Consider the following 27208-nt stretch of genomic DNA (forward strand, 5'->3'; position numbering starts at 1 on the left):
AAAACTACCTTTGTTTGTTTCTGTGGGCCCATCAGCATGCACGTGTGTGTGTGTGTGTGTGTGTGTGTGTGTGTGTTTCCTTCCATTCACTGGCAAGCCATGCCTAGTGGTCTCGGGCCACTGCTTTTCCCATTTATACTGTTCTATATGTGTGTATTTTTTAGTGTATTTGCTGATTTTTTGTTAGTTCTAGTGTTTTGTTAATTATAATTGACTTTTCTTTCTAAAAAAAAAGGCTGAGTATCTTTTAGCACTGGGCTACACCCTGTAGGTCTCCCTACCTCACCCCTCCTTCTTCTCATCCTCTCATCCCACCTTCAGCCTTGTTCCTTCTTCTGGCTGCACCTCCCTGCCTGCTTTGCTTTCAACCTCTTGATTCTTCACAGGCATTTTCTGCCAACAAGCGTTTTCCTGTCTACTCCTGTCTTGCTGTCTGCTTCTCAGGGAACAAAAACCGAGAAATCAAACATGATCGCTGCCTCAAAGAACCCAGAGTCTCAGGGGAAATGGACACGTGAATTAAAATATAGAAAACTCAGTGTGATCATTGCTATAATCACAGTAAACAGGGAGTGTCTTGAGAACACAGATAAGGCAACAGCTGTTCTCTGTGGCGTAGATGAATGGACATTAAGGAACAGTGTAAAGAAGACATGACTTTTAGGTTAGATCCCGGAAGAACTGTTAGAATAACTGAGATAAGGTTATCTCAGAAGAAGAGACTAAAACCAGCAAATACACAGATATATGAAAGTGTTTAATACTTTTAGGAAATGTTACTTGTCCACTCCTGGGAAATTGCTTCATTGTCACTACACTGTTTTAAAAAAAAGTATCAATCTGTATTTATTGTACACAAGTGCCAACCACGAAGAGATCGTCAGATTCAGATTTAGATGTGGGTGTGACATGAAAGGTTCTGGGAAAAACAGACATCTACAGGGAAAGAAAAGATTTTCTTGCTCCCACTATTTTCTCTCCAAAGGACAAAAAACTTGAGAAGGACCAGTCTGGAGTAAACGACACGAGAATGAAACTAAGTAAGTGTTGACACACTCTGTGGATCCAGTCCTGCTGAAAAAACTTAAAAGGATGGGGCATCCTTGGCAGAGACCGTCCTGCATTTCCAGGGGGAAATGTGTAGCCTGACTACTATAGGTGCACTAAGTGAAATTTTGGAAATCCAGAAACACAAATGAGAAATAAAAACCACCCATAATTCTGTGTCTTGGGGCAACATACACACATATGTGTGTGTAGAATATTTTTGCAATGAAAGGGTTAACACAACACAAAACATTTTATAAACAGCTTGCATCATTTAATGCTGTATTATGAATTCTTCCTACTATCACGACATTTTCTCCTGCCTTGATTTCTGAGATCTTTTCCTCTGTCTTTCTTTCAATCTCCTCTGAACTCTTGAAGTTTCCTTGGGTCAACAGTCTTCTTCATTCATTCAGCCTGGTCTCCCAGCCTGGCAGGGTCGTCATTACCTGGTCTCCACTCCTGCCCACATGCCGACAGCTCCCTTCACAACTGTCCGGATGAACCCCAGGCTTATGTTTTCTAAGTACCTCTTAAGCATCTTAACTTGAATATCTCACATGTAACTCAAACTCAGTCTATCAAAATCTGAACTCAGTTCATAACAAGACCCCTCAAACCAACTTCTTTTAAAGCCTCTCCTTAAATTTTAGAAAATATTGGTTACATACTGAAGCCTAACCTTCTCCCTCTTTCTCACTGTCAGTGCCCACTGGTCACTAAGTATGGTCTTTTCTGCAGGCAACCAACTCTTCCATTGTTCCATCCTCTCTAGCTTTGCCGACAAGGCCTTTGTAAGGGATCCTCAGTGCTTCTTACCGCATCCCTGTACTGTGTGTCTCTTACTGCATCCCTGTACTGTTGCAGTAGGTCCTTAATTTGTCTCCATGACATCCATTCACACCTACATCAATGAGTGAGTGCAGGGTGAGAAATAAATTTCAGGATAGACTAATTTTTCCCCCAGAAATTTTGCAGAGAAGAGTAGAAAAGAAACATTTAAAAACATCAAGAGGAGACAAGGTTAAGGCAAAGTTGTTTATTTTTTAATGTGGAAAAATTTAAGAAATATCTGTAGACAGCAAGGGAAGGGCTAGTAATCCTAGAAAATAAAAGAGGGTAATTTCCTAAGAATGTGGGAGGGAATAAGATCCCAGAAAAACCCTTAGAATCTGAAGGAAAAGAAGTAAGCATAGGTCAGAATTTATATTTGAGGCCAGTATGATGGGACTTCAAAGGAGTTTATAACTCATAGGATTCTCAGGTCATCTGCTAAAGGTGAAAGGAGGAAGGGACAGTGGGAACTTGCCCTTGAAAAGATTGGTTAAAGCGTGTGATCTTGAACGCAACTTGATCTTGAATGCTGATGAGTGGAATTGAGTAGGGATAAGCAATTATCTGTGCACACGTTCGCCATTGACCCTCATGCCTACCACCACGCCTAGGACATAACAGATCCTCAGTAAACATCACAGAGTCGCAGTGGCAGAAAGCAGGTCTTATTTATACACCTAAAACTGTGCCTCATCATCATAGAAACTCAAGAGTCAAAGGAATGAATTGGTCTATAGAAAATTACAGAAAAAAACATCATTAGCCACATTCTCTGAAACTGGAAGCTTCTCATACCATAACCTTAAGTTGAACTTTATCAGGAAGAAACAAAGACAATTCAAGTTAATCTCAGAGAGTCATTAATTAAAGCAACTCTTAGAATATATGTGTTTCATTAAAAATTAGGCAATTTCCCTTATGCTCACTGACTGTATTGTGCAATGAAAATGAATGCTAAATTACCACTCAAAGTCCTAAATATGCTTCAGTTTTTAAGAATGATACCAAAATAGTTATTATTCTTTAGTTACCCAAGGCAGGAAGCAGAATTAATTTTCTCTAGAAATATTATTAAAAAAATTCTGATAGATGTTAAAACAAGTAAGGGTACTTCTAATAAATCCTCAAAAATATATTCTACATGATTCTGACGTGCCCCCACGGACCAATTAGTTCTACCTTGACTCTGTCTGTGCGGCCGTTGAAAAGCCCGATCCGTCTAATGGTGCTGAGGATGGGATCGGTGGAGTCATCAATCATGTTGTGAGTGGTCACTGGGGGCAAGGACTGCCGCTGAAGGAACGGAGAGAAGAAAATGTCAGTCGTGGAGAGAATCAATAAGTGTGACTAATTTCAACGATAGGTCATCGGACACACGTCATCCAACATTTATGCCTTCCAGTCAGAGACGACCCTAATGATGATGACAAATTGTATGAGTGTTCCAGAGGAGCATAATGGTTGAAGAACTTCCTTCGCAGATCGTGAACACACAATATTTTTGTTTTTCACCTGCAGCCACTATAGGAAAGGCCTAGAATTCTCGATGGCTTCTGGAACTTGTTTGGCATAAAAGTCCTGAAATCTTGACTGGCGACGAGCCACTCTCCCGGTTCCCACTAGGGGGCTGTCCTCCAGTGCCTCACTGCTATTGACAAGCTTTCTGTACGTAACTAACACACATTTTTCTCTTTTATCATAATTCCACTTGACTGAGAAACATTCACCTTTTCTCTATAGTGACTCCGAATTGTACGCTTTTTAAAAACTTTAGGAGGTTTTTGTTATCATTGCAATATACATAGTTTTTCAACTGGACGTATTGGTTCCGAATGTATTTTTAAAGTAGATACAAAGACAAGTTCCATGAGATGTTTTAAAGAGCCCTGAAAACCACTCATGAAAGAGAACATGCAAAGATATCACTTAGGTAAATACTTAAGAGTGACTTTCCTAGTTCTCAAATTTCAAAATTCCCCAAATGAACTGTTCCAATCAATTTTTAAAGATATTGATGGAAATAGACTTGAATAAACATGGGAAGTGCGTTGGGCACTTTTTTCTTTATTACCTGAGTTGAAAAGATGGCTCTTTTCATAATTGTTAGATCATCTCGATCCAAAATGGTGTTCATGTCAGGAATTTCTCCTCTGTGGGGAAAACAATTTTAATAATAAAAATAAAAAGTGCTAGCACCAATGGAGTGCCTCCTGTGCATCAGACTCTGTTCCAAGCACTTTAAAAATAAATGCAGAGCAAACATAGTTTCCTAATGAAGCTCACAGACACATTCCTACAGTGTGCAAAAGTCTGATAAAAGAACACCTTTGATAGCAGAAAAAAAATGAAATTAATTTTTAAAGCATTAATGTTGGTGAGCAGGAGAATTCTCTCATGATATTTTGCCAACTCCTGAATACAGTGTTCTCAAGTCTCTGTAACCTGTCCATCTGTGAGTTGATATTTTTACTGGTAGAAAGAAATGGTGCACACCTGCTGCCATGCACCAGGAGACAGCACACCTTTTTTTCATATTGAAACAAAATCCATATATTTTGTATACTTATTATTATTTTGTAATACATTTTAATTTGGCTTTATTATTTAGATTTCATTTTATTTATACATTTGTATATTTCATTTATTTATTTTTATTTAAATAATGTACATTATTTATTAAGCAAATATATGTTTGTTAACATATTAATTTAAAATACATGTTAATATAATTAATATAAGTATATACTTACTATATATTAAGTCAATATATATTTTGACTTAAAACCTTATGAAATCTCCCTCAGCTTCAGAATCTCCTTTAAGGAAATTTCCACTGAATTAGAACCCATCTGCCTTTATAAATATGTTCTCATTTGTGTAGCTTGTCTCACATATTTATCCAATGAAGAATAAAACAAAACCTGCTCATATGATGTAATGCATCTTCAAAGGGTAGTCATTCCCTTATATTTGGAACAAAATAAACATGGTGTCTAAATTATTAAGTGTAAATAGTGAAGCCCTACATGTTTGCAGTGTTGAGTGGTCCAAGCACCCACCTTAACAATGCATCGTACAGTTTCTTTCCAAACTTTTCCTTCACAGAATGCGCAGTGTCCCTGTGTGAATAGAAAGATTTACAACTTAAGTAATGTCACAATTTTAGTCATTTGCCACGACAGTGCTGTTGTTCCATCAGTGCATTCTTTGAAATTACAGGTCTCTTCTGTATAGCCTCTTCTATTATTTTCCTATTTGCCAATTTAGCCTGAGTTAAAACCGCCAGAGCTGAGGCAGCAGAATACCCTGACCAGGGCAGAGAGCATACCATTTTTTTTGCTTGATGATAATCTGGGGAGGGTGGGGGAAGGGAGAGGGAGTGGATGGAGGTACAGATGTAACATCGGGAATCCACTGACGATTGCTGAGTCTGGGCTGTTGGCGTGCAGGGGGTCATTACATGAATCTCTTTACTTTGACATATGTTTTTAAATCTCTGCAATTGAAAAAAAATTTTTTTAATTCAACCCATCTTTAAAGATTTCTACAGAGGCCTTATCCTACTGGGGTAGCTCACTTCAAAGTTCTTATACTCACACCGTTTCACAGGCATGACATAATCTAATATACCAGCCCAATGAAAAGAGAACCGAGTAACATTTGTGCTATCATAATCTTAAAGGAAAAGAAAAACAGTTCAAGGAACCAGATCGGAAATCATGCACTTGAAAAAAATCCCTTTCCACCTATTGCTTGAGAACATTTACAAGACGCGAGGTTACCAGAGCTGTTTTCGCACTGCCTGGCCTTTCAGGGTTTCCACATTGAAATTATTTGTCTTGGCAGGCATGATGAAAAACACCACCACGGTGACGTCACTTTTATGCATCTGATGGGGGATTAGAAAACACAACAGAGTGAACTATCAAAGATAAGATAAGCCATGTGACAGTTGAACCTTACACTGTGAAAAACAGGGCATTAAAGTATCTTTAAATTAAAAAGAACATTTAAGTTATGATCCACAAAGAAATTACAGCCCCTGTCCTGAGGCTTTTTCAGAAATTTTAATTTAAATATGGCTTTAAATCAAGATTTTCCAATAAGCAATTAGAAAATCCACGCATAAGATATTTTCATGGTATCGACTACCTAAAATGGAGAACAATTGCTATTTGATATCACTGTGCTTTTCTGTGGTTAAAACAAGTTAAAATGTAAGTTATGATTCCATGGATAAAACTAGCTCTTTCAAATTTCAGATTGGAAAGTTAATGAACCTTTCATTTGGCTTTATTCTGTTTTTTTTTTTTTTTTAACAGTGAATTCATGAGGATGGGCACACATAGATTATTTAGTTTTCTATTAAGTGTCTTGATTCTCGTGACGTTGCATTTTGGTTTCTTTAGCCCTGAAGTAAAGGAACAAGCATGAACTTCTGGTGTGGCAGCCACTCTGCTGGGTGATCTAAATGCATAACTTAACCCGAGCCTGGCAATAACTGCGCACACTACCGTCAGTCTCCTCATTCATCTCAAAAGGGAGTTGCAAGAGGTTCAGTGTCTTGTCTGAGCTCCTATGACAGGTTATTGGCAAAGCAGGGATTCAAACTGTTTGTTGTTGTCTTTTCTTTGACTCTGCAATCTGTTTTCTTTTCCTCTTTTAACAAATACCATTGACCTGGAATTTCTCAGAAGGAAATGACAGGCCAAACAGCTGTGGGAATGAAATCATAAACTTACTTAAAACTGTGAACAGATGAATGCTCTTGCCTTCGGAAAATGACTATCCCCCGAGTGCGGGGCACTTAATCATCTAGTCCGTGGTCTCTGCCCTCTAGGGCCTGATATTCTGTTCAAAACATCGATAGGAGCCTCAGAGTAGGAAATTCTCCCCACGAGTAGCCAATGTGCTATTAAAGAATAACTATGCTATATGGAAAGAGAATGCTTTCTTTCAATTTCTCCAAGGATTGTAATAATTTTTGAGGTCTAGAATAAGAGAAACTGGGTTTTCTTTTTCACACTTAAAAATAAAGTGACTATTTAATTAATGTATGCATAAATTGATTAATAATGTCCCTAAACATCATACGTGTTTGATCTAGCAGTGAATTCATCTGTAAGCTTGTTGAGTAGATACAGACCAGGAAATACTCTGAAATATATTATTCCAGCTTATTCTTGAATCATCTTTCTGGTCTTCAGTCCTCTTTTGTAGGCTTGGGTTTTTATTAATGTGGTTTTAGGAAATCTTTTAGCATACTTGGTACAATGTCTGCTCTAGGGCAAGGATAAACTACGTTCAAGAAGTAAAAATTTAACTGGAGAGCAGGACAGGGCTTAGCAAAGTTTAGACTGTCTCAAGATCTCAATAAAACTGGACTTCTACCCTGGTCTTCTGCATTTTCCTGTTACTTATTCTATATTTAGATGTGGTGTGATTGGAATGTAAGCCAATAATTTTCATCCAGAGCTATGACATGCTACTTCTATTGGCACAGGTTTTATTGCTGGGTTAGTTGGGAACCTATTTTAAGTCTTACCCTCCTGAACAAAAATTGAGTCCACATTGTTGGGAGTGGAAAACTCCTTTCCCTCCTTTGCGTTTCTGTGTGGTGGGACCTCTCCTAGTTTCACAGTGCAAGACTTTCAATCTCAAGGAAGGGACACTGCTAGTGAGTTGGGGGAGGTAGAGAGTTTGTGTGCGTCTGCCCTGTTCTCCAGAGAGCAGCTGTTGGCTGTCAGCTGTATTGCACATGTTCTTCTGAAAGCTTTGCTCCAGTTGTGGGAGGATGGCAGTGGCCAGAGCTGCCTGCAATTAGATGTCTAACACCAAGAAGTTTAATACCAACGTCCAGTCTTAGGAAGCCTATTGGTGCCATATACCCAAGCGACATGGTCCATTGTAGTCTTTATTGGTTTTTAAAAAGGTGAGATTTTGTTCTCCATTTGGTGTTTTTTTTTTTATTTTTAAATATTTATCTTTTAATTGTTTCCAAACTCTTGGGAGGAGGGTGGGAAAAGGGATCTTATATGGTGGTCTTAAAACATTACACATATAATGTGATAAGCTTGTGGCTCTTTAAAAACTACCTAACAACTTAGACAAATATAAAAGTGAACAATGAGGCAGTCTTAATATGTAAATGGAAAGACCGAAGCCATTTGGAGAACAAGGCTGTCATTTTAAGTCTTCAAAATCATATACTCTTTTGAAAACGAGTTAAGAAGCCAGAAAATTCTTTACTTCCCGCAGAAGAAGGTTCTCCTATAAAAGCAATGCATGGCATTCTAGAGTGGTCTTACCCTCAGCAGGAAATTGAGCCTGGATAAGGATTCTAGGAAGATGTCAGCTCCTTTGTTTGAAAACTCATACCTCCCAGCAATGAAGAGGAACAACGTTTTTTCAAGATCAAAGTCCAGGTGACTAAAACAAAACAAACCAGTTTCAAACAAACTGAAGTAATAGCAACAAGATGTACACAGGAATTTCAAGTACGAAGGCAGCTGGGAAAGATAAACATTTACTCTAACTACCCTGTTTTTCCTCTGTATCCCAGATCCTTAAAATCACATGCCAATTTTTTTTTTTTAATAAAGAAAAACATACCCATAAAAATGACCTCGAACAAAATCTTGGATCCTGGCCTTGTACATGGCATGTAGATTTTGAAATTCATGTACTGCTGAAAATTTCTTAACATTCAAGCCATTTGGAGTAATTACATCTGGAAAAGCAGAATAAAATCACAAAAAATCTCTTCTGAGAGAGGGTAGCATTGTTTAAAAAAACATGGTTTTTAAAATCTGTAAAGTTTGGTGTCTCTTAACATTTCTAGATCCTGACTATCATAGAGTTGAAAATTCATAAAACTTTACAAGAAATTGCTGAAGTAGGAGATCAAGAGAACCTGACAGAAATAACATTGAGTGACGGGTACTACGAAACCATCTAATGAATAGCAAAAATAATCATATAAGAGTTTTTCATTTACTGATTGCTTACTGTGCACCAGGCACTGCTCTAAATGCCTTGCAAAGTAATTCATTCATCTTTGCAACAACCAGGGGAGCAGGGTGCTTATCCGCATTTGCAGAGGCAGAGACTGAGGCACAGAATTGCTATGGAACCTGTTCCAGACACACACGTGTCCGTGGGAGTAGAAGCCACGGGGTCTGCCTTCACCTACTGCGTCCTTAACTGTGCTGTGCGCTAAACCACCTCTTGTCATCTTCTTCTGACCGAGCGTGTGGGAAGTGTCCATATGGAAAATTGGAGCGGTAGCCCTTTATTTCTAATACATAACCGATTCTTTCTGTCTAGAAGATTTTGTTGCTTGGGCCAGAAGACATTTTTGGTTTTCCAGAACGTTTGTCTGTGACAAGAAAGATAAGGCACTACTCAGAGTTCTTGACGGGAGCCACCTACTGAGTTGAACACTTGGGTTATTGCATTTAGTAGCAGTGAAAATAAAGGTGATAGAAAAATTTAGCACATGGCAGTGGAGATTTTTGCAATGGAGGTTTGAGCTAGAATGACAAGTATGCCATCATTTTGAAGGATATGTCACAGTTCCTAGGCCACTCCCTTGCCGTGGTTCCACAGAATCACCCCAGGCTTCTTGGTCCTTTCTTTGAGGGGGATGGAAAGAACTGATGTTTTTTAAAAAATTTTTTTACTAAGTAATTGGCTCTACTCGTTTACAGATCTTGCCACGGGTGGGTCAGTTTTAGGTTGCTAAGATTTCCGGTCAAAGTCCTTATGTGAATAATTCCTGCATGAACTGTACAGTGTGATCAGGATAGCAGACAATTCCCTCTTACAATGTATTTCTCTTTCTGTAATAATTAATTAATTGATTAATTAATTCTTTGAATTGAGGTATAGTCATTTATAATGTGTTAATTTCTGGTGTACAGCATAGTGATTCAGTTATATATATATTCAGTTATATTTATATATATGTATTCCTTTCCCTATTCTTTTTTCATCATAAGCTATTATAAGGTATTGAATATAGTTCCCTGTGCTGTACAGTAGGACCTTGTTGTTTATCTATTTTATATATAGTAGTTAGTATGCTTCAGTATCTTATGGCAAAGATTTAGCTGGGCCTTAGGAATTAGTTTAAACCATGGTCTAAATCACTGTGGAGAGTCTAGCATCCTCTCTCTCGATCGGTTTCTGCTTCTTATTGTACTTCATTGTAGTTTAACTTCCTTTGTATCCCGTGCTACATAATAGAAAAATGGAAGCTGCCAGCAGCTTCAAAGCTTGACATTTCTGTTATACAAGACTGCATTCAAAGACTCATGTGTTTAAGACTCCTTATGAGAGCATTCTGATTGGTCCAGCTTATGTCAGGTGTCTGCCTCTGGACCAATCAGCTGTGGTCAGGTGACAGGGTCACGTTTTATGAACGTGCCTCTTGGCACTGCAGCCTCTGGATGTGTCTGGATGTAGTTCCCAGAAAAACTTGCAAGAAAATCTTGGGAGAAGTAAACTTAACAGGTTTCTACTAAACAGGACAAATGAGAATATGTTATAAGATGTAGTACTGGGGTAGCCTCACACAGATTTCTGATATTTTCTGGACTTCCGTTTTCTTAAAATAGAAAAGCCAACTCAGCTTGCTTACTGGGTTGTCATAATGACAGTTTAGAACTAAGGGATTTTAAGCATCGTCTGTTTATTCAACAAACACATATTGTATGCTACTATGTTCCAGATATAGCTTAGTGTTCAAAAAAGCTACTGAAAGTGAGCATTTAAATATGTGTAAAGATTTGGGTGGTCATAGTGAATGCAAATTTTCCTCCTATTATTATTTTGTGCATTTTCGTTTAAAACACAATTTTCATATTCTAACATCATTTGAGCTGAAAGATCGGTGACCAACTCAGGGATGATAATTACCAGGCTTTCTCTTCAGCATGTGCTCTGCCTCGATCGCTGTTATTTCGGAAACTGTGGTGAACACATGAGCACAGTGGACAGAAGCCCGCTCCATGCAGTACCGGTGGTAAATCTGCCTCTCCCCAGCCTCTTTGTCTATGTTAAACTGTTAAAACAAAACAGAACAGTTTAGGATTAGCGGATACACACTACCATACATAAAATAGATAAACAACAAAGTCCTACTGGACAGCACAGGGAACTGCATTCAGTATCTTATAATAACCTATAATGAAAAAGAATATAAAAAAGAATATATATATGCATAACTGAATCACTGTGCTGTACACCAGGAACTAACACAACATTGTAAATCAACTCTACTTCAATAAAAAATAAAATAAAATAAACCAAAAAAAAAAACCCCACACATATACATTTGCTTACACTGATCTAACCACACAAAACAAAATCACATATTTTTTATATTGTTTTTCTCAAGGCTATGTGACATTTTATGGCCACAAAAAGAGTAATGATAATGTTTTACTAAACCAACTACTAAAATACATAGCTACTTATGCTTTAAGAAAATGTTGTTTACTTCGTTTCTGCTTAAACAGCCATTTAACGCCCTAAGTAAATGTTATTTCCACTTTGCTATAATCATAGAGCATTCTTCATCTTTTTGTACTTTAATTATACTTTTACTTATTTTATAAATATTGAGCTAATTCCTTTCCCCAAGGTCTTTATCATATTTTTTCCATATGCAATGAAAAAAGCTGACATTAAATTTGACACAGAAAGTAAGGATAATTATTATTATCATCGTCCATTCACTGAAAAAGACCTGACAAAGAGAAAAGACAAATGCTTTCCCATGCTTATGTAACTTCCACCACTGTGTAATTTCAAGGAGTGTACAGTTACTTTAATTAGATGGTGTGTTAGATTGTGCAATCACCCATTATTCTGGGCATCCTAACTTTAACCAAAAGCCAGATCTCCAACAATTACTTACATAATTGGCAACCTTTGTGGGCTTTGGCCATTTTGCTTAGTTATTGAATGTTATGTCTCATACAGCTGCATATGAAACTACAATGTCTAAGAGAAAAAACTCTGTAAAGTTGCTGCCATTATATTAGCAGGTGCTTTTTGGAGTAAAGATTATTAGAAGTTTGACACTGTGTATCAGACACTCTTCTAGGCAAGATACTGTATTTAAATCCTCATAAGCCACTGAGACACGTATTTTGTCTTCATTTTATGCAGGGGGAAATTGAAAGTTTTAGAGGTTAAAAAACTAGCCCAAGGTCATATATCTATTAAATATTTTAGAAGAGCCCTAAATTGATCCCAAATCAGTCTGACTCCACACTTGGGGTCCTATTTGCTTTTATATAAATTAGATTCCAGCCCTATCAACAAGTCAGTCCCAATGGTGACTGCACCATACAGAGGAATACGCCAAAAAAGACTCATTAGATGATTCTAACGGTTACAACGGGGTCATTCCTAGGGCATCCCTTCTTGACTGTAATATTTGCAACCATCTCTCTTAAATTAATTTGAGTCAAGTCTCCATATGACATCCTTAGATCAGCAGATGTTTTCTTAAAAGCTCTATATGGCTGCTCTCATTCATTCAACTGAATCTCTCATTCAACCTACATTTGTTTAGTAATTTACATATTTCGGTTGCTTTCAAAGAGCTTACAAATTAGTGAGAAAGCAAGTAGAAATTAGGCAGAAATGAGTAAGTGTCTGAGTAAGGTATAGGATCTGAGAGGGTCTGATTGATCCTGGCTAAGGATAAGGAAAAGTGTCTCATATAGGTGTTCATATTGTCAGCATCACCTCTTATGTTGAACTTTAAAATTTTTTTCATGCATATGATTTGGTGTTTTTTGTGCTTTACCCAAATTCTAAACCTACTGTGAGCATTGGGACATCTGCTGTAGAAAATGATTACAGGGGCATTTGCTATGAAAAATGGCTATGAGTTTAACTCCAAATCTAGCTTGTAACCACTTGTTATCTACTAGTCCCTCCGCTGAGCGGGATGTTTTACTAGAAAGATGGGCTGGGGTCTGATGAAACATGCATATTTCAACCAGTGAGGGGCTTTGAGCTGTGGGGATATGGAATCATTTGAAGGTCGTGTGATGTAAATTCTGACCTTTGATTGAAAGGATAAAGCTGTAATATATAACTACATACTACATGATAATGCATTTGTTCCTTGACAACTAATAAAATCTGAAGTGTATTATTAGCTGTTTTATTAATTGTTACTGTCCAAGGCTCTAAGTGTTCTGAAGTGAAATATTTGATATGCCTCTGTAATATTTTCTCTTTCACAAAAATCCAAGTCTGCCCTTCTCCAAGAATCACGGTGGCTGAGCTTAATACAGATCACTGGTTTGCCCTTGTTAGTCTACCATTAGGAAATTTGGCTGATCTCCTAACTCTCTGAAGTCTTTGGTGTCTTTATTTTAAATACACATCCTATGTTTACAATTTGACCTTTAGGTTAGGCTGACCTTTTTATGGGCAAGCTCTCATTAGGACCGCTATGCAAACGTGAAAGTTTGTCCGCAAGAACTTTCCAGCACTCCAAGTGTCTTTGAGATAGAGGATTAACTTCCCCCCTCCCTATTTGAGTAATGTTACCTGTGTATTACAAACATACACACATTTACAAAAGCACGCATTCTGTTTCATAGACTCCTAGAACAATTTTTAAATTGGGGGAGTCTTTAGAAATCAACTTTCCAACTTTCTTATTTTCCTGAGAGTGAAAGAGAGCCCTCAGATGCTAAACTGATTTATTTGGCAACGGAGACGACAAATCAGCAAAACTCCTGACTTTACGGTACTCAAATGCTTTGTCAATATTATTGACATGATGATATAAAAGACATACTTTTATTAATCTGATTTAATTGATGGAAAATAGAAGAAAGAAGCCAAAACTGAGTGACTTTAGGTCATAGAATAGTGCAGTCTTCCAAGGTAAGCAAACCCAACTGTTTGGTCACCAAGGACCCACATCCCTGGTTTTGATAACTTGTCTTACTGGACTTCCACCGAAACTCCACTGTGCTTTGCAGGGTTACAGGAGAAATCTGACCTGTCTGTTCACTTGGGGGATGGAGGAAGTTAGGTTCATAGTACAAGTTGATGCCTAGAATTCCCATCGTGTACCTGCCCCCCAGAGCTGTGGGCAGATCCGGGGCCCTCACAGCATTTCCCGAGCTTCAGAGTGGATGGTAGCCCAGCCTCACGCCCGCAGGGTCTGACTCCCACCACGCCCTTTTGGATCTTGGGTCTCTGGCTCCAAGGCGGACAGACATCCGGCCTCTCAGCGCTACACGCCACTGCACTCTGAGCAAAGTTAAACTCTATGAGCAATCTGTCCCCGCAGGGGAGGCTTTGTACGAATACTGATTAGCTGAAAGGGCATTCCTGCCATGTGGCTGGCAGTGAAAGGTGAAGAGCAATACTTCTCATCCTGCAGCTTTAAAGGTTGGGAAGAAAGGTGGTGCGGGGTGGAGGGGAGCTGGAGGGACCAATTACCTTATCAAGATGGTTGTAGAAATCAGTGTTTGCTGCACAGAGATACCTCCCAAGCAGTGTGGCGTGCGTGGTGAAGACTGTGGCGATTGGAAGCTTCTGAGCTCGAGAAAGGATCAGTCCGGTTCCGGCCTGCCATTCATGGAACTGGACAATGACGTGTTTCCCATCTGCGTGATCTGTCACCTACGCCAGGGAAGAAGGTTTACAAAAGTTGCTGATGAAGATTGACCTCGCTCATGGCCCGCCCATAGGCAAGTTATCGTGCCTGTAAATTTTAGCACAATTTTAAAGGCTCTAAATATAAAGCATTCAGATTTAACAAGTTTAGGGGCTTTGTTGGATTAGCAGCATGTTCATAAAGCCCATATATTTTGATGGCATTATCCTCCTTTTCAGTAATGGATCAGTTTATTTGTTTTTAATCTGCAGAGGGGCCTCATAGAATAAATGCACAGTGGGCACCCAATAAATAGTCATTGCATGGATGAATGAATAATAGCAATTATATTTTTGAAGACTCACTGAGCAGCTGAATCAATTGGGACCACCCACTTACAATCTTCTTTTAAAACAAAAAATAAATGACTTCATGTTTTTAAGACAGTCTTATTTGGATTTTCCGTTCCTTGAAGTCAAAAACATTTTAATTGATATATTATTATTTTAAGACTATGGCATTGGGGAGAAAGATTAATAATTTGCTTAGAATCAAGTAGAAATTTAGTAACACATTGAGGACCTACCCAGGTCTAATTCTGGGTCTGATTCTAACACTAGGCAGAGAACCAGTTTCTTAACGTTAGAGTTACTTTGTTTCACTAAAAATATAGCTACTGTTATGATCCAGCAATCCCACTCCTGGGCATATATCTGGAAAAGACAAAAACTCTAATTCAAAAAGATAAATGCACCCTAATGTTCACAGCAGCACTATTTGCAATGGCCAAGACAGAAGCAACCTAAATGTCCATCAACAAATGAATGGGAAAAGAAGATGAGGTATATATATCTATACACATACATACAATGGAATATTACTCAGCCATAAAAAAGAATGAAAAATGCCATTTGCAGTAACGTGAATGGACCCAGATATTATCATACTGAGTGAAGTAAATCAGACAAAGACAAACATCATATGATATCACTTATATGTGGAATCTAAGTACAATACAAATGAACTTATTTACAAAACAGAGACTCGCTTACATAGAAACCAGATTTATAGTTACCAAAGGGGAAAAGGGTGGGGAGGGGTAAATTAGGAGTTTGGGATTAGGGGGGAAAAACTACTATATATAAAATAGATAAACAACAAGGATTTACTGTACAGCACAGGGAACTATGTTCAATATCTCGTAATAACCTATAATGGAAAATAACCTAAATATATATATATATAAATATATATATAACTGAATCACTTTGCAGTACGCCTGAAACTAACACAATATTGTAAATCAATTATACTTCAATAAAAAAGTTACTTTGTTTCACCCCTACAAAAAATTGTTATTTACATCCCACTCCCCTTATGGCTGTTTCCCGAACATGGGTGTGGCACCAATAATGAAAACACCTGTGTACAAGAAGACTGCTCAGAAAATTGGGAAGTCTGGAGAATTAACTTACTTCTCGTACTTAGTGTACATCAGCGTCATCTGAAAGGCTTGGTCAGCACTAATGTCTGAGTCCCACCCCCAGATAATCTAATCAAGTAGTTCTGGGCTGGGGGTAAGAATGTGCATTTCATACAAGTATGCAGGTGAAATCGTCTTTGAGAACAACTGACTTGGGCTAAGATCTTTGTACTTTAAAGTACCTGCTGTTCAAAAAGTTCCTCACAGCTGTTACCCATTGGGCAGATCGAGGGGTGCAAAGAGGTGACAGCAGAAACGGGGCTTGCCCGGCAGCCTTGGATTCCTTTCAGTGTCTTTCCCCTTTGAAGCAAAGAAAATCTGTTTCTGGAACTGCCTTGTTTTAGAGAAAACTGGGGCTCTCACTTTTGTGTTTCTCTCCCCTTTAATTTATTTTAAAAAAGGATGACTGCAGATACGTGCACGCATGCGTGCAGCCCTGGGGGCAGTGGCTCAGGAAGGCAGTGCGCAGAGGAAGAGTTGGTTTCAGCAGCTGATGATAAACAAGACTGCACGTCTGTCACTGGGCCAGATCCTGTCAGCACCTTCAGTGTTCTCCTATTCTGTCGCCAAGACAAAGCAAGAGGGCCGCCCCTCCACTGCCCCCTTCAAGGCAGCCCTTCAAGGCTGTTGGACCGACTTCATCAGAGAGAAGTCAAACTGGTCATGAGGACACACCCCCAACACATGGTTCTGTGATGTGTCCTTGGACCACACCCCCACATCGCTAGGGACGCTCTTCCTTCGTTATCTGATTTGTGAGTCATGCATAATCATCGTGGAAATGCAAGGAATGGGAAGAAATCCTACTGCTGTACTCTCAGGACGTAGTGCGGGCTTGGCTCATTTAACAAGGACTGATTTCCAGTGCGCTCGTTTTTTTTACATCTATGGGATATTTCACTGCGATGGACTCCTTAGCAACCGCTGAGATCACTTCAGCCTTTAGCAAATGACGAAAAGATCTAAAAGCCACTGTAGTTGCACAAGCGCTCATGCATGAACAAAACCAAATATTTCAAGCTATTTTCTCCTCCCATGGTTCTAGAATTCATGTACATAGTGCATGATGTATATTATTTTTTTCTTGCATATACACTGACTATTGTCAACGTAGCAGGCAATATAACTGGGTGTTCTATCCACATCGCTCTGTTTAAACCTGACATGAAGTAAATATTAATACGCATCATTATTACCCTGTTCCAAAGGCTGGTATTTAGTTAGAGGAAGGCTGAATATGTTCTCAGATTCCTTTGAAATGTTTTAGGACAATTCATGGCATCATCTCAAAATTCGCTTAATCTAAAGGTTGCGGGATCATCGCTGGGCACAGAGAACAAGTGTGCTTCTCCTCCGTTGTACGACTATCCAGTAAACTGTACCTCTTTTAAGAACCAGGCAGTTAATGATCCAAATATCAGCATATCGTTGGCTTCCTGGTCGTGATAAGGGATGCCGACGCTGCAGGCTTCCCAGAGGTCACCCTTCCACTTGTCCAGGTTCCAAGCCGAGTAGCCTATGTCAAAGAGCACCACGTAAGGACTCCCTTCTATCAGCCATCTCCCAAAGTGCACCTGCACATAAAGAACACACAGTCATGGAGTAGGGCTCAGGAGTCTGAAATGGGTCTTATGGGTTAAAATCAACTTGTCAGTTGCATCTGCAGTCTCTAGGGGAGAATCTGTTTTCTAGCCTGAGGTCACCAGGATTCATTTAAAATCAGGTTCATCATCTTTCTCATAAACCAACTCCTTTTCCCTAAGTAGATGAGTTCATGTAAACTGTGTTTTCCCGCAACAGTTTGCTAAGACTTGCTGATTGGAGAGGCAGACAGTACCCTTTACCTGGCAGCCGTGTTTATTCATCGTGCTCACGGCTCTCCCAATGGCATCATTCACAGGTTTGCACTGTTCCACCTGAGTCTTCATATTATGCTCAAAATACGGACCAATCAGAAAATAATTGTCTCCCCATTCATCTGCAGTTGTTTTGGCCTTTGTCTGAATCACAGTATAGATGCCACCAACTGTTAAAAAGAAAAGGTCCCATAATCATTCAGGTTAGTAATTCATTTTAAGTGATGAAGGGATAGAAATGAGGCCATTTTTTTTGTCTATGTTATTATGTAAGCCAACATTGTCATTATTTTTTATTGAAGTACAGTTGTGTACAATATTGTGTTAACCCTCATTTTTAAGTTAGCATTTGAGATTGATCAAGCATAAGGGTTTAATTTAATTTTCTAAAAGAAAGTTTTTAAGGGATACTATCAAAGAGTTTCTATTCAGTTCAATTTCGTGCACATTTCAAAGCCCTCCTGGGTGCTTGTTGGAGAGCAGAGGGTTGGTAGCAGCAGAGAAGTACAAACATTTCAAGGAAATCCAAAGAGACAATTGAAATAAAGTGGCACTTGGCTTAAAGCTCTATCCGCATAGAAGTGTCAAAGTGGGGACAAACAGCTATTGTCATGATGCATGCTGTCAGTGGCCATAATCACCTTTCATCCCTTCTACAGTGGTCCAAGGGAATGACATATAACCAAGTAAGGGCCACTGCTCAAATTATGATCAGGTCTCCTAGAATAAAATGCCACTTATTTTCTAGGTACCAAGCAAGTACCTTTTCACAAGGGGAAGAAGCGGACAGATTTTGAAGTGATGCTTGGCCCAACCCTCATGTCAACCCCAATGACATAAATATGAGTCTTTGTATGGTATTCCATTTTACCTCTCTGGCATTGCTGCCATCACTATTAAAAAAACACAAAGCCCCCAAATAGGTATACTTCTGAAAAATACGCATACTGTTATACTCAGCATGTCTACATCTAGAAAATTGTTCTGGAGGAAAAATAAGAAGATACATGTATAACGATATTTATTAAAGAATTATAATGGGGGAGGGTATATAGCTCAGTGGTAGAGTGTGTGCATGTGCTTAGCATGCATGCGGTCCTGGGTTCAGCTCCCAGTACCTCCATTAAAAATAAATAAATAAATAAAAATAAGCCTAATTATCCCCCCAAAAGACAATGTAAATAAATAAAAATTTAAAAAAAAGAATTATAATGATGAAAAATTGTAATCAACTTAAATTGAACTAGTTAACTCAGTTAACCTGCCTAAGGCTCAATTAGCTTTCCTGTTCAGGTCCTCCTACTGCAATTTCATGTGCTCAAGGTCCATTTCAGGCTCCCTCTGTCCTCCTAATTTGTATATGCCAACTACTTTCCCTCGATTTTCACTCTGTCTATTTACCATCTTTTGCCCCAAACTCCTCTCTCGGTGTGCTAATTATAGGTGAGGGTGATGGCATAGAAATGTGGTCATTCCCATTTTCAAATTTGGAGTATAAACCCAAGGTTCACCAATGCCTAGTTTTTCATGAATTATTGTTTTACCACAGTGTGGGTCATTGAATTTGGACTTCCTCTTTACTTTCAAACACGTACTTTGTATTTTATTGATCTCTGCTTTTCCTGAAACAACATGGGAGCTAGCTTTAGTGTGAGGGCAAAGTATCAGGGTTTTCATAAGAAAGAAAGGATGAGCTATCATAGCTCATAAGTCAATGAGGAAGCCGAAACCCAAGTTTGCCTCCAAGAACACTGCCAGTATTGTTAAAAGTAGGATTCCAACGCAGTATGGAATGTGGACACCTGCCCAAAAAAGGAGTTATATATTATAATATATAAATATAAACATATATATGGGGAGAATCTTCACTATTTTTAAATGGTTAAAAGTCAGAGAATTTAGACGTCTAGGATTTCAATATGCATCACTACTAATCTGACCCCTCGTCCCAGCACAGAGCTGCTGAAGCAGGGAGAGTCATTCCATGTTAGACATCATTCTCTGAGGCAGAAGGTCTGTTAGAGAGTAAATGCCACTGGTTACAATGGTCACCAAACGTTCATGTGCCCAGCCACCTGCTGGGTCTGTGCTTCAAATCAAAGCAGCCGCAGGCCGGGGCAGTGGGAGATGAAACACAGGCACGCCCCGCCCTGATTACATCCACAGTGGCAGCTCCGAATGCTTTAGACCAGAAGGGCTTAGTCATGGCAATCTTGATGAAGAGGAAGTGGGGAGACCAGTGCTCGTCTTCAAGCTATGTTTGCACCAAGCATCTTTCTTTCAGAGATTGTGTTTCGTGTGGCGGGGCGTGGGATGCCTTTGACACGGCCACTGCACATCCACACCAGGCAAAGATACCCCAAGCTCTAATTACAACGTCGCCCATGGTTGCAGGAACCCTGATCCGTTTCCTCCCCTCCCCCCTCCACCCCTTTCTGCTTTTGCATTTAAGGAGAGAATCATGGCGTCACTCAAAGTGAAAGCCAGCATAAAAGTGGACACTCCGACTTCCCTACTTTATGAACCAATTTTATGAAGAAATAATAATAATAATAATAAGCTAACACCTACGGAGTGTTTATTAAATGCTAGGCACTGTTCTAAGAGATTTACAATCGGTATTTCTTCTAGTTTTCACAACACCGTTAAGGTAGGTGCTATTATTACCTTTATTTTTAGGTGGGGGAAGCTGAGACATAGGGAGGCTCTGAGAAGGATCCAGCATTACACAGGTCATGATGGAGTTGGGGTTCCAATCCAGACAGTTTGACTCCAGAGCCCACAAGCTTTCGATAGCAAGATTGTAAGTATAGTTGTCCCCCAGTATCCACAGTAGATTGGTTTCTGGACACTACACCCCAGTGACCACTGTGGATACCGAAATCCAAGGATGCTCAAGTCCCTTATATAAAATGAGTAGTGTTTGCATACAACCTGCTCACAGCCGCCTAGACACTTTAAATCATCTCTAGGTTACTTATAATATCTAACACATAAATCTAATTACCTCCCCCTACAAACAAAAACCAAACCAAAAAAAAAAAAAAAAAAACCTCATCTAATGCATTGTAAATGCTGTGTACATAGTTGCTGGTGCATGGCGAATTCAAGTTTTGCTTTTTGGAACTTTCTGGAATTTTTTTCTTTGACTATTTTTGATCCAAAGTTGGTTGAATCCACAGATGCAGAACCGTGGGTATGGAGGGCCGGCTGTAACTCTACAGAGCAAAATACCGATGAATGTTTGAAAGTGGTGGTGGGCGCGAGGCAGAGGGGGAAAATGAGCAGTATCACGAAGAGACAAGAGCTTAGGTCTTAGGGAGGGTGGAATCCTTTCTATTCTGCTCTAGAGAAAGGCCATTTGGAAAACAATACTTAGGGAAAATAGCTTTTAAAAAAAAATCTTGCATTTCTGGGTTAATAAAAAGGAACCTAGAGATTTAGGGAGCTTTAGAGCAGTGGTTCTCACATCAGTCATAGAGGCCTTTGGAAATCTGATGAAATCATTCAGTCTTTTTCTCTGAAACAATACATACAGATATGAATGCACAATTTTCAGATACAAATTTAGAAGGTTTACAAACTCCTCAAAGTTCAATATTTTTACGTTTTTTTGGGGGGTGTATTTAGGTTTATTTATTTATTATTTTTTAATGGAGGTGATGGGGATTGAACGCAGGACCTCATGCATGCTAGGCATACACTCTGCCACTGAGTTATACCCTCACCCCGCTTGAAGTTCACTTTTAATCAAGGTCCCCAGCTTTTGAACTTCTGCCCTAGAATCCAGTGGCAGACTTACAGTCATAATTGGTCCCTACCACATCACTTTGACTGTAGTGTTCTATTTTTCCATGTGTCTTTTGTACCATGTGACCCAGAACTGTGGTGTCAAGTTTGAGGAGGGAGCTGGTGACAGTATTATGTCCGGCGATACGGTGGTGTAGACAAAGAATGTCACCCCCATGTCAGTAAACAAAGGACGTTGCAGCCACTGCAACCCCCCAATTGTGCACCCCAAGGGGATTCAGGATGGACAAAAACAGGATATTGGCCGTAGATAGTTAAGGGGCACATCAAAGGAATGATTTCAATGAGCCCAGATACTTTTTTCCAGTGGGGAGAGGGGGCAGCGGGGAGACAATACAGGACTAGAGAGAAAAAGGGTTATTATGGGATGATTTGAAATCATATGTGTGAAACTTGACAAGTGTAAAACACTATAGAAGTTAAAGAATATTTCATTCAATTAAAAAATTTTTAGGAACCACTTCTGAATACCTAGCGCTTTCCACTATCTAGAATGTCAATGGCTTCCCATCATTCATGGATGGAAAAATGTAACTCCTTAAGGCTAGTAACTCATCATAAACTTCACAGTCCAGCCCTTGCTGGTCTCTCCCATCTTCTCTCTTGCGCCCCTCCTTTTCTGTCTCTGAGCATCCCTCAGATCTTTGAGCAGAATATACTTTCTCACCTCTGCATCTTGGCATGTACAGTTCCCTCCCAAAGAAGGATGCCGTCTCCTCCGTCGTCTCTATCCAACAGCTATTCATCCTTCAGGCATCACCTCAAATGTCTCTTTGCTAAAGGTTTTTTCCAAGCCTCCAACTAGATAGAAACCTCCCCCTGCCCCCACCAGTGGACAGGCAGACCTCAGAGACATTAGAGGTTCAGTTCCAGACCACCCCCATAAAGCAAATACTGCAATAAAGCAAATCTCGCAAATTCTTTGGTTTCCCGGTGCATATAAAAGTTATGTTTACACTATTCTGCAGTCTACCAAGCATGCAATAGCATTTTGTATATAAAAAAAAAAGTACAGACCATAATTTAAAAATCCATTATTGCTAAAAAAAAAATGCTACCCAACATCCAAACCTTCAGCAAATTGTAGTCTTTTTGCAATAGTAACATCAAAGATTGCTGGTCACAGATCACCAAAACAATACAATAATAAGGAAAAAGTTTGAAATGTTGTGAGCATCATTAAAATGTGACACAGAGACATGAAATGCATAAATGCTGTTAGGAAAAATGGCGCTGATAGACTTGCTTGACCCAGAGTTGCCGCAAACCTTCAATTTGTTAAAAAAAAAAAAAAGTCATATCTGTGAAGCCTAATAAAACAGGGTCTGCCTGTGTGGTCCCAGAGCGCCTTGTTCTCTTATTCTTAAACTCACTACATTTGACTATAATTGCATGGTCGTCTATCCTTCTGCAAGTTCATAAATTCTGGAAGATTGGGAATCAATGCTGTACTGTTAAATTCTATGCCCTTCGTTTCCCAGGGTCTGATACCCAATAGACACTTGATGAATCTTTATTGAATAGTAAATGGGTGAATGAATAAGAGCAATAAATTTCAAGGTTAATGTGAACAAGTGGAAAAGGTGATTTCAAATTCTAAGAATTAACATCCAGTAATTTAACCACGACTCTCTCACTGGTTATATTTTACACGTTTCCATTGTTTGTTGGAAAAATTCTGGCAGTGAGGAACTTTTTCCCCCTCTCTAAGAAATCTTTTGCTTTCTTAGGTATGAATACATTCTCTTGTTTGCCACAAAACATTATGAGATGGCTGGAGTGTATTACATTCATTTCATCATGAAGAAACTGATGTTCAGACAATTTAAAGGTTTTTTTTTTCTGAGTCTCAGAAATCCCTGAACTTTCTGACTGCAGGTGCTGTGTTCTTTCACCTACAGGACATTAACTTAGACACTGCACGTTTTAATTTTTAATTCTTGCATAGTAATGAAAGAGAGAAGTGTACTCAGAGGAGACCTAAATGCTAGTCCTAACATGTTCATCTGCTTGATCATTTACTTCATCTCATCTACGAAGTGATGGAGTTGAATTCATGATCTCTAAGATGTCTCCTACCACTGCTTTGAACAACAGGGAAGCAAAAGTTCAAGGTAAATTTTTAAAAGAAACTATAGTGTCAATGTATTGTCAGGGATGAACACAATAATGGTCCATTTATATAAAAATTTCTTTAAAATCAGACTGTAAATAAATATTAAAGCTATGTTGGAGATGATATCAACTTGGGGAAGTCACTTTTGTGGGTCCCCTTTTGATAAGAAAATCCCCTTCCTCTTGCATGGGAAATGAAAGAAAGTATGTAGCAAAGGCAGCAGGAGGTTGAAAAATAAATGTATTCATGCTTTCATGCCAAAAAAAAAAAAAAAAAAAGCAAAAAATAAAACAGAACAAAACTGACAAAAAGCCAACCAAACAAAAACAACGTTGAACATTTTTGATGCACCAGGCATGGTTCTAGGCTCTGAGGTCAGCATGCATGTCATCAGGTTGTAAATTCCAGGGCTTAACAGTTAAATTTCACCAGTGTGTGTCCAGCACTGGAAGACAATGCCCCATTAACTTTGCTTAATGAAGAGAAAAGAAGGAGGAGAAGGACTCTGCTCAGGTGCTGGAACCCACACAGAGGTTTTCTGAACTGATTCCTGGTGCAAAAGAGTCCCTCAGGTTTTTCCATCAATAATCTGTATCCTTGAGTCCCTGCCTACTCTGTCTGGGATTTCTGTGTAGTAGAGATGGCCCTGTTCCCAGGAATCTGGAGCACATTTTAAAACCTTGTGACTGGAAAAAGAACAATAGGAACAGCTATTTGTAAAATACTTCACTTTTCCATATTAAGGTTTCTGTCCTTTTTGCTTCCTCCTCACTAAATTGCAAAGAGGAATTCTGTGCTTTGTTCTTTTACATTCATTCTGTGCATTTCTAACAGGAAGAATTGATATTTAATTTTGATTGGATGATATTAGGAATTTTATGAATGCATACACATGAGAACTTTGAACACTGAGCATAAGGTAAAAATCAGAACAGATGCTAAACAGAATTTCTCTAATTTTGAGGGTTTTTGCTGGCTCTGATTAGCCCAAAGGAAAAAGTAACATATCACATTCATGTTTATTTCAGATCCTTTAAATTACTGCAGTAAACATGCAAAAAAAAACCAAAATGAAAAACAACCATGTAATAGATCATACCACATATTATCATTTCAGATCCTTTAAATTCCACAGGTTATCACTATGTTTTCCCCATCAATCATTCAGGCCTGATTCTTCATGACCTGGAAGCACTCAACCTTCAAAATCATGACTTTTTCTTACTAATATTCCCTCAATATTAGTGTCAATAGTCTCAACACTTTTAAACTAGACAATATTAATCCACAAAGAATTGGTTTTTAATCATTTTACAGACACTTTTATTATAAAAATCATTTAGGTCACAGTCCTTTGCCTTGCCTTTTCCAATTTAGAACAAATGAGATTATACCTTTTTAGGAAATTATTTTGTCAATTTGATTTCCTTTTTTTTTTTTTTGTAATTATTATGTATATATAGTATTGAAGGAAAACTACATGCATTATTCTTAATAGGAGTTCAATACCATGCCTTCTGAGTTGCTTCTAAGTTAAAACTTTAATTCCACATTCATCCTGAATTATCAGAAATGCCATTGAATAATTCAAATAATTACTAGCGGTGTATGGAGCAAGAGTTTCTAACTGGGCCTGATCAGGTACAATTCTCCCTAAGATAAAGTACAATGCAGAGGGTATAGCTCAGTGGTAGAGCGTGTGCTTAGCATGCATGAGGTCCTGGGTTCAATTCCCAGTGCCTCCATTAAAAAAAAAAAAAACAACCAAAAAAACCTGATTACCTAAGATAATGTACAAAATTGTGCTTTTTCGCTGAGAAAAATCATTAAACCAAAAAAGTAAATATTAACCCTATATTACTGTCTTGTTATAACATGGATTTCAAACTTTAATTCAAATGCCCATTCCCTGGCAATGACTAGTATTTTCAGTTTTCTTGCCCTTCAACACATGCCCAAGTCTAAGCTTTCATTGCCTGTTGAAACAGACAAAGTTAAGCGTAATCTAAATTTATATTCCAGTTTAAACAGTTTCCTCTCTCTGTGGCCATTCATTCTCACTAGAGAACGTTCTGTGAAATCCTAATCTACATGCTGTCTGCATTCTTAGGAGATCTAGCAAATAGCCACTTCAGGGCCAGTACAAACCTTTATTGGTCACTTCCCAAGCGACTTCAAAGAGCAGTAAATCCTCCACAGGAAGTTGAGCTTCCCACCGAGGCAGTCCCCCCAGGGACGTGACAGACAGGGATCGACCTCGGAGCATTCTTCCTTTGGTTCTCTGACGGTTTTGAATCCCTCTTTCAATTAAAACTGCAATCCCCAGGAGCCGTGCGCCTTTAGAGACACTGAGGTTCAGAGCTGGCAGACCACCGGCTTTGGTAGCTTCTCATAGGAATCAACCAGCAGAAAAGAAAGCTCACGTGCTCCCCAGAGAAGTCCCAGTTAAAGGGAGACTTCTCAGCTCCTTTGATAGTCTTTCTGGGAAGGTCCAGTGAGGACAATGACTCCAATCAGTATTGATCTACCCAGACAGCCCAGAGCAATCACAAGTAAAACCCTCCCATCTGGGGCTTAGGTAAGCACCCCGAGGGTGATGGGACCCTCCCAGGTGGATCTTGATGTGAGCCCAGACCTTTAACCCTTGTCCTTTTGAACAAACTCCTAGACTCACACAGTGACCAGTGCTTATTTCATCACCTCCAAAGTGATCCAAGAGTAGCAGTTCCCCTTATAAAATTTGCAGACCATTCTAAGTTACAGGTAGAATTGGCTGGGACATGTTTCTAAGCTTTACATCCCTTTAGATTTCCTCAGAATCACTTTTTCTTTTGAATCCCATTCTAGGTCATTAAAATTTTTTTCCGGTTATTTTATTGTACATTTACAAATCGAATTTTGATGATAGGCATAGATCTTGGTTCCTGTTTTCTCAATTACTTTTCTTAAAAATTTCCCTATGAAAAAGTATAAATGCCAGCATGTCTCTGGGTATAACATACAATGACTGTAATTTTGACTGGTCAATGATGATCAAGCTGTGATATTAGATTTAATGAGATATTAGAAATTAATTTTAGTCGTAGTTGTACATTTACCTCAAATATTATCAAATTGATGAAGAATAATTCAATGGATGTAAAAATGTTCAAATATGGGAAGAAAATTGCAAAAAATACTGGGTTCTGAAATATGACCAGGATCAATTTGTCAATAAATGCTACATATTTATTTTTCTGTGTGTGGGTAGGCATCAAACTACATATGTGCTAATTTAGTTACACACACAGATACAATCTGTATTGTTCCTAAACAGAATAAAGACATTCACAAGCATGCTTAGTTTTGAAATATTTTTACTTTACAGATTTAGCCTACAATCAGTATTTTTATGTTATTATTCCATATAGCAGCAGAATTGA

General features: G+C 38.7%; 1 protein-coding gene across 2 annotated transcripts in view; it reads right to left on the minus strand.

Moving 5' to 3' along the window:
- GYS2 (glycogen synthase 2) overlaps positions 1–26395 on the minus strand; it is a 39680-nt gene extending 13285 nt beyond the window's left edge. Inside the window, exons 1-11 of one of the 2 annotated variants that reach the window (XM_074357327.1) lie at positions 25935–26392; positions 17849–18030; positions 17387–17578; positions 14365–14547; positions 10801–10945; positions 8494–8611; positions 8190–8310; positions 5664–5770; positions 4941–5000; positions 3953–4031; positions 3061–3174 (exon numbers count right to left, since the gene is read on the minus strand). In XM_074357327.1, coding sequence (XP_074213428.1) covers positions 3061–3174; positions 3953–4031; positions 4941–5000; positions 5664–5770; positions 8190–8310; positions 8494–8611; positions 10801–10945; positions 14365–14547; positions 17387–17578; positions 17849–18030; positions 25935–26052 — 1419 coding nt within the window. In that variant the 5' untranslated portion in view covers positions 26053–26392. Of the gene's footprint in view, positions 1–3060; positions 3175–3952; positions 4032–4940; positions 5001–5663; positions 5771–8189; positions 8311–8493; positions 8612–10800; positions 10946–14364; positions 14548–17386; positions 17579–17848; positions 18031–25934 lie in introns of both variants that reach the window. The other variant, XM_074357328.1, reaches the window with a different exon arrangement.
- Between the last annotated feature and the right edge of the window lie 813 nt (positions 26396–27208).

Source organism: Camelus bactrianus, chromosome 34 (genome assembly GCF_048773025.1).
Source record: "Camelus bactrianus isolate YW-2024 breed Bactrian camel chromosome 34, ASM4877302v1, whole genome shotgun sequence".
Classification (NCBI taxonomy): Eukaryota; Metazoa; Chordata; class Mammalia; order Artiodactyla; family Camelidae; genus Camelus; species Camelus bactrianus.